Source organism: Dendropsophus ebraccatus, chromosome 3, assembly GCF_027789765.1.
Source record: "Dendropsophus ebraccatus isolate aDenEbr1 chromosome 3, aDenEbr1.pat, whole genome shotgun sequence".
Classification (NCBI taxonomy): Eukaryota; Metazoa; Chordata; class Amphibia; order Anura; family Hylidae; genus Dendropsophus; species Dendropsophus ebraccatus.
In genome coordinates this window covers 149,178,130-149,188,859 of record NC_091456.1, presented here as the reverse complement: position 1 = coordinate 149,188,859, position 10,730 = coordinate 149,178,130, and the positions used below count along the sequence as shown (strand labels likewise).

Genomic DNA, 10,730 nt, shown 5'->3' with positions numbered 1-10,730 from the left:
TATATATCTGCAGGATTACAGGAGGAGTACTAAGCACCTTCACTTGCTGCAAAATGTTAATGCATCAAACCTATATCATGCTAAAACCTATGAATCCACATCTAGGCATGTAAGAAGCTGAAATCTCTGCAACATTATATTAAATAAACAAGTGCAAAAAAAGGGCACGTCCTGCAAAGTTTTCTAGAAGAAGGGATAAAGGGCTAGGAGGAGTGGAGGTGTCAGTGGGTGGCGCATGCGCAGTCAGGTTGTTTTTCACAGAGCTCTCCATAAAGTGAGCCGGCAGACTGCAGCCAGGCGTCTTTGTAAGGAGACCACTGAGCTGAGCACTGTGACAGCAGCAGCCGCTGCAGCAGCCCTGCTGTTACCTCTCCTCCCCACTCTCCCCAATGAACTGCCTGCACAGACAGCACTGACCCAGCAGTGCAATACAAGATCACATTTTATATGAGATCTTAACTTTTTCTTCTTCTTTTTTTTTTTTTCTTCTTCTTCTTTCTTTCCTCCCCATTTTCCACCATTACACAGCATCTATTTTTCTATATTTTCTTACAATCATGGTGCTGGGGAAGGTAAAGAGTTTGACCATCAGCTTTGACTGTCTGAATGGCAGCCATGTCCCTGTCTTTTCCAGTGGGGACACAGTCTCAGGAAAGGTAAATCTGGAAGTTACTGGGGAGATCCGAGTGAAATCCCTGAAGATCCATGCCAGGGGACATGCCAAAGTGAGATGGACTGAATCTAGGAATGCTGGATCTAATACTGCCTATACCCAGAATTACACCGAAGAAGTGGAGTACTTCACCCACAAAGACATCCTGATCGGCCATGAAAGAGGTGAGTGGACTGTCAGCTGCCACTAGTGCTGCCACTACTGCTGCCAGGCAGACATCAATGGCCATTGCATGTTATAAAGCATCAGTGTCCATTGAGTTATTGCATGTTATATGGTCACTGACTTATTGCATGTTATAAAGCAACAATAGCCATTGTCTTGTTACAAAGTAGCACTGTGCATTGTCATCTGAGTTACTGACTGTTACAAAGTAGCAATGGCAGCTGCTCTTATATCCCCCATGTCTGTGTAGTGACAGCTGATCTCTGCTGCTCCCCAACTTTGCAGTGTATTCTGCATCTCCCTTAGTAGGGAGATTGAATGGGAGAAGTCATTGCATGGATGATGAAGAAGAAGAAGAAGAGGAGGAGGAGGGGAGGGGGGGTGAAGGAATCATCTTGTTTTTCTGAAGTTTCCAGCAGCCTTTGTTAGAAGCGGTTCAATCCTGTTTTGGGCTAGTGGTGTCAGTGGAGAGAGAGCTGTGAGTGGGAGGGGGAGCCTCCTCTGCTCACCAGCCATTGGCTGCATGGCTGTCAGGTGGGGCCAATGACTTCATATCTTCTTCCACAAGAGAATGGCACACACTGAAGAAGAAGAAGAGGACAGTTCTCCAAAAACAACATCTAGCTAACACAGCCTCCTTGTCTATGGAGGAAGGCATCGTGTGTTCCCCTGCTGTCCTGATGCATGGTGGCCATTACATAGTCATACTAAGCCAGATCTACGACTAGGCTCTCACAATGCTATAACTATAACCAGACACATGATTTATTTGTTACTATACAAGTGTCTGTATAGCATGCAGTCAGTGCATCCCTGTATATGGTGTGCTGCCTTCTCCCTTGCTGTCCTGATGCATTGTGGTCATTACATAGTCATACTAAGCCAGGTCTATGGCTCTCACAATGCTATAGCTAGACACATGATTTATATGTTACTATACAAGTGTCTGTAACATGCAGTCAGTGCATCCCTGTATATGGAGTGCTGCCTGCTCCCTTGCTGTCCTGATGCATGGTGGCCATTACCTAGTCATACTAAGCCAAATCTATGGCTAGGATCTCACAATGATATAGCTAGACACATGATTTATACGTTACTATACAAGTGTCTATAACATGCAGTCAGTGCATCCCTATATATGGATATATGGAGTGCTGCCTATACCATTGGAGGCAGTCAGTACATTTCTGTATAGAGATTGCAGCCTTTACCTAGAACATTGGGTGCAGTCAGTATATTACTGTATAAGGGTGCTGCTTTGTACCTAGAACATTGGATGCTATCAGTATATTTCTATATTTTGCTATTGGGAGATTTTTTTGTGTTGCTGTATGCTGCACTATTATTCCATAGACAAGTTGCTGGGCGCGGCAGTGAAGGGGTTAATCGGGTCCCTCTCCTGTTACGTGCGGCTCAGCAAGCGGCTCTCACACAAGCTTAGTTATGGGGACAGGAGGGGGGAGCAGGGAGAGCTGCACCCAGCCAGCAGCTGATTGGACGCCGGGCTTTTGTTAGGCTGTTGCCGTGGAGATGACTTTGTGCTGTGATTGGTTGAGGCTGTTGCTTAGGGCACCCGGGAGCAGGTGGAGAGAGAGGTGGGCGTGACAGTGACGCTGGTTATCTGGCTGTAGCTGGGGACAGTAGTGTCAGTGTGAGCAGCGGCGTGTGGAGAGTGCGCTCTGCCCTCAATAAACGTGCTATGTTATAGATGGTAGTCACGTGTGTGGGGCAATGACCTGTGGATAATTGGTCACCATGGAGACGGGACCCCTAGCCTGTAATGGCCGTAAATGAGGAACAATAGCAGCCCTTTCATCCTTGGCCTTTGTAAAAGTGCAGCTCATTATGTCCTATTGGTGCATGCTGGGAGTTGTAGTTCAGCGATGGCTGCCGGTTTTACTACATTGCCCAAAGTGTTTGGTTATCTTCTAAAAATGTGGGGTCCCCAATGCTTTATTTATAGCACTGGTCTTCTCCTATAATACACTAATATAACTTCACCCTCTATAGTAATGCACCTGGTTATCTCCCAGGGGTCACCATGAAAGACCATAGGATGCCAGTGCTTATGGTGTGCCATGATCTCCTGTAACCAACAATCAATAGTATTGATCAGGTGCCCACAGGTACCAAACCTCCTAAAACCTCCTCTAATACAGTATACAATATAGAGATGGTGCCGCCGGTCCCAGTCACTGCCTCTAGTGCCGCCGGTCCCAGTCACTGCCTCTCGTGCTGCCGATCCCAGTCACTGCCTCTAGTGCTGCTGGTCCCAGTCACTGCCTCTAGTGCCGCCGGTCCCAGTCACTGCCTCTCGTGCTGCCGGTCCCAGTCACTGCCTCTAGTGCCGCCGGTCCCAGTCACTGCCTCTCGTGCTGCCGGTCCCAGTCACTGCCTCTAGTGCCGCCGGTCCCAGTCACTGCCACAGTACATTGCGAGGACTATTGTAGTTACTATATAACATTACGTTTATACCCATCTCAGTGGGGTCTTGATTTGGCATCAGTTAAATCCAACGAATAGAAGAACAGTCTATTCATACAAAAATACTCAAACTCAGCGAGGTGCGGATAAGGTCGTAGAGTTTCTGGGAGGTTAGAAATGAAGGCTGATTGTTATAAAGGTAGAATGTAGCGCGCTATATGGCGGGCTTAGAGGCTGTGCTGCTATCTAGGAACAGTTGAGCGTCCGCCCTCGAGACATCTCCTCGTGTTAGAGTGAATGACCCCGTCGGCCATAGTCTCATGTCTTCTAGTATACGGATACGACTAGTGATAGATAATTTTGGAATGCACAGCCACAGGGGCCGGCAGGCACGTTGCCTTTTTGCACAATCCAGCGTGGTCTACAGTAGACCCGGAAGAGGTGGGCGGGAGTGACTAAGAGAGTGTAGGCAGAGCTCCAGCAGGTTAGGCTGTCCATGAGCTGTCTCTGCAGCGAGCTACGTCATGTCTATGCATATGAGAGACTGGCTGAGGATCTGCTTGCACCGGTTCAGGCCGGTCCTCTCCTGCTAGAGTCTGTCTGTGATTGACAGCTCAGCACTTGTTTACCACACTGTACTGCTGCTGCTAGTGCTCCTTTCCCAGAGATTGCTGAGCTGGCATTATAAAAAAAAAAAAAAAAAAAAACTTTGCAGCAGAGGAAAGAAAGTACAGCATGTATTTTTTTTTTCAACGTTATAATAAAAAAGAGAAATGAACATTAAATAAAATATTAAAGGGTGAAGCCTGTTATTATAGTTATTATCCAGATTACATCGGCAAGTGGCTTTAGGGCTTCAATAAAGAGAAATGCTTTTATTAAAATTATGGGAATATATTATTACATTTATAATCGATTTTATGTTACGAGATTGTATAATTTTTTATTTATTTTACGTTCTGTGCTCTGCATTCTCATACACCTCTACACACCCAGATCCTGATAAAATATCACCGGTGAACACGCAAAAGGTAGATTATGAAGGTCAAGTTGTTTACTGCCAATCCGAACCCCTCCTTAATAGCTCAGATGTCTGGGTGGGGTTTGACCTCAATGCCTTGGACTAGATTTCATTGTTTCCTAAAGACTAGTTAGTTGGCTTTTTTATCGTATTGTTCTTTCTCTCGGGCTATTTGGGAGAGTTGCTAGGCAGGTGGAAGTGCAGAACATTATCAGTCCTTTTAATTAAAAAAAAATACATTGCGGACTGCAATACTGACAACTTTTCATTTGCAAACACGTAGTACCAGATTTTACGGGATTAACCCTTGTGCGTCTAGGAGTGGTGTTCACTCAAAACGTGTACATATCGGTACTGCCTTATGATCATGGCTGAAACAGGAAGTTAACCCTCTGCCATTTTCTTGCCCGTTTTCTAGATGATGATAATTCTGAAGAAGGACTGACCACTATCCATTCAGGACGCCATGAATATGCATTTAGTTTCGAGCTTCCACAGACGTAAGTATCTATCCTTGGCTCCTGATTTTTTTTTCTAAAGGCCACACCACTCCCTAATATAGAAACTCCTCACCAGATATACAATTCTAACCTCCACGTAATATGTATGCATAATGCAGGGGGCGGGTACCCTAATGTAATAGGGTCTAATTTCTAACATCCTTAGTTCACGACTGGCCAGGGTGATTCCTATACAAAATTTTCACCCATTTCTGCCCTAATGGTGTAATTTGCTGAACCTAGGCCTCTGCTGCACATGGCGTTGGGCTGTATGGAGGAGCCGGTAATGAACACTGTCACTAATCTTGCCTTCCTCTCTTGCGCAGACCACTTGCTACCTCATTTGAAGGCAGACACGGCAGTGTACGTTATTGGGTAAAAGCAGAGTTGCACAGAGCCTGGCTGCTACCAGTAAAATTAAAGAAGGAATTCACCGTGTTTGAACATATAGATATCAACACTCCTTCATTACTGGTAAGGAATTTTGGAATTTTTTACAGCAAATTTCCATAAATACAAATTGGATTTTTATATATATATATATATATATATTTTTTATAACCACTCCTCAGAGTTGGGTTTTTGATGTGGTAACAAACTTATGCAGATCTAAGCATTGAATGCTGAAGGCCTATTGTTAACCTTTGCCTGGCCAGATTATATACTATTATAAGCCTTTAGAAGAGATATTTTTTTTCCCTTTTTTTTCTCTTCTATTACATTTATATTTTTTTATTGACAATAAAAACTATATAAATCTTTTCCTACAAAGATTTTTTTTTTGTATTATCGCCCCCTATCTGTAGGAACTATTTTTTTATTTCATGTCCCATGAATATATATAAATGGAGACTTGATAATCATACCTTCTATTGCTATAAAATTTTAGATGCCTTTCTCACCATCCATAATAATTTAGTCTTGTGCATATAATTTTCTTCAGTTTTACGCGTTTTTAATTTTATTAAAATGAGTTTTCTTTTCCTTTTCAGTCACCACAAGCAGGCACAAAAGAGAAAACTCTGTGTTGCTGGTTCTGTACCTCAGGTCCAATATCCTTAAGTGCCAAAATCGAGAGGAAGGGCTATACACCAGGTAAGCAAGTGGAAAGAAAACTCCCCCCCCCCCCCCCCCCCCACCTATTTTTTATTGTTATTGATGGAAAAGCCTTGAAGACTAAGTAGAGAGTGAAATAGTCTCCTTGGCTACTTGATAGCTGAAAACAAAGATAAATGTTGGGTGTCGCTGATTAAGTTACATAATGGTTTTTGTCATAACATATTTCCTCGCTGCTGCCGATTTATTAAAGCCAATGTTTTTTTATTTATTTTTTTCCTTGAAGGTGAATCAATTCAGATCTTCGCAGAGATTGAGAATTGCTCTTCCAGAATGGTTGTGCCTAAGGCGGCCATTTATCAAACACAGACTTTCTATGCCAAAGGGAAAATGAAGGAGGTGAAGCAGCTTGTGGCCAACTTGCGGGGCGAATCACTTTCTTCTGGAAAAACAGAGACCTGGAATGGCAAGCTGCTTAAAATCCCGCCTGTGTCCCCCTCAATCATTGACTGCAGCATTATCCGCGTAGAATATTCTCTCATGGTACGTATGACCGGATGATGCTGTATCTATGACTGCCCGTTTTGTTTGTTAAGAAGCCAGTAAAGAGCAAGTCGCATGTAGAGTCACTACTTCTAGTCAAGCACTTGGTCCACTGCCATTTTACCACTTGCCTCCCTCCTGCACAGACGCCACCATTGCTTAGTGGCAACGTGGTCAAAGGTGAAGGCAGTGGACTGGACACCAATATGTACAGCTCTCCTGGTGTCTTATATTTTTCAGAGATCCCCTAACTTGCTATCGCCAGAACTAGTACACGGTTCTCTATTTATTATTATCATCATTTATACTTGATCACTTTTAAAGGGACAGTCTATTCTTTGCAATATCAAGTTTCATGTTATCGCATTCTTTTTTTCTTGTTAAAGTTCTAATTTAAAATCTAATTTTGTTTCTTCTTTTTAGGTCTATGTGGATATCCCGGGTGCTATGGATTTATTTCTTAACTTACCTCTAGTCATTGGAACAATTCCTTTGCACCCATTTGGCAGCCGGACATCTAGTGTAAGCAGTCAGTACAGCATGAATAACTGGCTGGGATTAGTTCTACCAGAACGACCTGAAGGTAATTTTGCAATACTTTTTTTTTTTTTTTAAATTTGCTTTTGATGGGTGTTGCAATCACAGCATGTTCTTCCACGTGCTCTCCCTATCCACAGGCATGTGCACGATCATGCGGCTGTATTGTATAGTACTAGTAAATGGAACATCCCGCATCACTTAAACCCTATAATTATTCTTTTAATTTAACGGCTATTTACAAGATTTTTCTTTTCTGTTTTAGCACCTCCAAGCTATGCAGAAATTGTCACAGAAGAGCAAAGACAGAACATGGTATCCTCAAATATTTGTGATAATTTTGAGTTGGCACTTCAAGGACCACTGTTTGCTTATATCCAAGAATTTCGTTACCTGCCTCCACCTCTTTACTCAGAGGTAAGAAAATGTTTAGTTACGACTTAAAGGGGTTATCCAGGATTAGGAAAAACATGGCTACTTTCTTGCCGCAACAGCACCACCCCTGTCTTTAGTTTGTGTTCAGTATTACAGTTCATCTTCGTTCAGTTCAGTGAAGCTGAGCTGGAACAAGAATAGTGCTGTTTCTGGAAGAAAGTGGCTGGCTATGTTTTTTTAAAATCTTTGTGGGATTGAAAGTACAGCTAACTATACCACTTGTTTTGTTGGTGCAGTATTTTATGGGCACTATTGGAAGCTGCTTTTAGTTCTAGCTAGATAGTGAAGGAAGCTTTGTGGCTTTTCTCTGCCATGTGAGGAGCAGATGAACATACTTTGTGAAATATATAAAATGTTAAACATTACAGTAACTTAATAAAGTATGTCACTCTATCCATTGTTATATTTATAATATAATTAATAGAACATAGGAATACAAATGGGTGCCCTATTGCCTTAATTTTACATAGGCCCCTTAATACATTTCTTAGAGGCTTCTTTCTCTGTATTACTCTATCTCTGTATCGAAATATTGAATATTTTGGTGCTCATGTGAAATACTGACCTAGAAATCCTACTTTTTATTTTTTCTTAGGTTGATCCAAACCCAGATCAGCCAGTGGAAGAACATCCATCCTGTCCATCTCGCTGAAGTAATCTGCAATGTTCAGCTGATGAGACTTAAGTTAACTGCCGACAATGAGACATGGCAGCCATAATGGAGACTCTTTCAGAAAATACAGTTTGAGTCTCTCCTTGGAAGCTGCAAACTGAATCAACCTGTGGTCATGATTATGGCGCTTACAGCTTTGTAACACGTTTGCGCTCCATCCTTTTGGAAGTTAGACTGCCTTGCCGTTGGCACACAAAGATGCTGCGCTCTTATGGCACACAGTCAAGCGGCAAGATGCTCGGCGCGTAGTGAAACGAGGATCCGGGTTCCTCTAACACTGAATTCCCAAACCTTCAGTGTGTATGTAGAGCAGCTTGGAATCACTACAGCTTTCCTCCTTAAACTTGGTTGTGTTGTGCACACCAAGAAGCAAGCAAAAGAGACAATGCAGTGACAAATGCACTAATAGATTTAGTTTTCTTGTAGCCTGGGCTCTACATGCTTTGTATTGTCCACTATGGCTGCATGTGAACCATCTTCAGCTTGCATACAGCAATGGATTTCTTTAAACCCATCAAATGCCTTCATGCCAGTTTATTGCTGTTATGTTTTGCGGCCTACTGTTGTAGAATAGCAACAACTCCAGTGGGTTAGATACAAATACAAAAAAAGAGAGAACGAGAGAGGAGAAAAAAAAATGACACAAGGAAAATCAGACTTTCTTTAAGATTGTATGCTTAGTTTCTATCAAAGACGTTTTGCCTTTATACTGTCACCCCAAGCAGGATTTTGTTACAGACTTCCTACAAATCACTTAATCTCAGGAGATTTCATCACTTGCCAAACTTTGGAATGCTATATGTGTCTTTTACGTTGCACTGTACAATGTGGGGAGTTATAAGGTGGTGTTAGCTAACATGCACAAGAAAGCGAAACAAAAAGAAAAAAATAACTCCTATTCCTTTTTTTTTCTTTTTCTTTTTTTATATATATTGCACAGCGCATAAAGTTAGGGCATTAATGTTTTTGTATTTTGTTCCTTAAAGCACTAGTGGGAGATTATATGAGTTATATGGGAATACTTTGTACCTGATATTATTTTGTGTATCTGTACTCATGCTTTTTTTTTTTAAATTGCTTATAATGAAAGGCATACATGCACTCTGTCTTTCTTTCTTTTTTGACCCCCTAAGTGTTCCCTTTTAACAAGCATATTAGTTTGCATGACTGGTATAACACTTAACCGATGCACAAATTATGAAAAGAAAAAAAAATGTTACAGCTCCACAAATTTGGCACATGGTGTTTTTTTTTTTTTTTTTTGCAATTTGATTAACAGTGTTATCAAATCATTAGTCATTGCTGTAACGAAGAAACCTTTTTAATGGGATATTAAATGGCTTACTGTATTACTGCATTCATCACTTTCCCTACAAAATTGTTACAAAAAAAAAAAAAAGTAGCACGTGGTGAGTGCTGGCATCAACCCAAGTCATGTCCGCACAACACTATACGTCGTACAGCAGAGCAGAAAGGTTGGGGAATATTAAACAAATACGGTTCTCTTGTGACGAGGAAGTTATTCTAGAAGTACTTGTGACATCCACTAAAATCCATGCTTTTTGCAAGTGTCCTTTTTTAAGCTAATTTAGTTAAGAGTTTCAGTTTAAAAAGAAAAAAAAATCCTTCCACAGTGAAGATATATAAAAATAATTAGTCACGTTTTAAGTGATTCATCTGACGTCTTGGTTTTCTCTATCTGACATAAGAGGAAATGACAGTAGTTTTGACTTTTTCCCTTTTTTTTCCCCCTTATACCTCCATTTGTTATTATTGTTTTAAGTGCTGATTTTTTTCTCATGTTATTAGCATTAAAACATTTTTTTTTATTTTGTCAAAACTATTGTTCCATTTTTTTTTCCATAATTTTGAAAATGGGGAACAATTCCTGACTTGTCTATGAAGCTATAGGCAAATTTTATGTCTGAATAGGGTTGACCAATATTAATAGCCACTGCAAATGTATGTGAGGTTTAGCATTAAAGCCACTGGCACTGTATCGCATGTAATGTGGTAAATCAACAATGCTTAAAAACTTCTGCAAAGTTTGTGATATTTATTTACTCTGTTGTTTAGAGGCATTATTATTATTTTTTTCTTTTTTTTTTTTTTTTTACATGTATTGGTCAATTTCTTTAAAAAAAATGAAAAAGAGAAAAAAAAATGTTGGCAGATATAGCCCAGTATTCATGATGGTTTCCTAACTAGGAACAAACGAATGAATCCAAATTTCTAGAGAAATAAAGTGCAATATTATGTGTATGCTTATAGATACTAATCTATGGCTGTTTGTACATTTTTCTTTTTTTTTTATATATATATTTGTTTTGGTGCTGAAAATGTTATTGTAAGCTCCAGTTCAAAACAAACCTATGTGGAAAATGTTAAATTTTCCTATTGTTCTTCCTTGTTTCAAAAAATAAAAATTCATTTTTTTATAAATGTTTGGATTTCTTTTCTTTTTTTTTTAACCCAACAGACATAACATTCTAAAAAAATTCTTGAAATGAAACACACACATGCAATAGTAAAAAAAAATGATGAGCTGTATATCAGAGTACAAGCATGTAGCTTGGATGATGACCTGAACAAACAAAGTGAATCTTATTGAAGTGGTCTATATTATATCCCCCGTAAATTTATACCATTTGGTTAATCTAGGATCTGAGGATTCCACAAATTTATTATAATCCAAAAGAAAAA

The 10,730-nt window shown here is 40.4% G+C and overlaps 1 protein-coding gene across 2 annotated transcripts; it reads left to right on the top strand.

Annotated features, from left to right (window-relative positions):
- The first annotated feature begins 291 nt into the window (after window positions 1-291).
- Window positions 292-10,469, top strand: ARRDC3 (arrestin domain containing 3). Of its 2 annotated transcripts, XM_069962910.1 has the most exons (8): window positions 292-837; window positions 4,702-4,783; window positions 5,110-5,257; window positions 5,776-5,878; window positions 6,126-6,382; window positions 6,806-6,965; window positions 7,185-7,336; window positions 7,950-10,469. In XM_069962910.1, exons 1-8 carry the CDS (start codon window positions 558-560, stop codon window positions 8,004-8,006), a joined length of 1,239 nt encoding a protein of 412 aa, XP_069819011.1. In that variant the 5' UTR covers window positions 292-557; the 3' UTR covers window positions 8,007-10,469. The 2 variants fall into 2 exon arrangements, with proteins under 2 accessions (XP_069819011.1, XP_069819013.1); XM_069962912.1 differs by lacking the exons at window positions 292-837; window positions 5,110-5,257 and adding an exon at window positions 4,007-4,293.
- The last annotated feature ends 261 nt before the right edge of the window (window positions 10,470-10,730 follow it).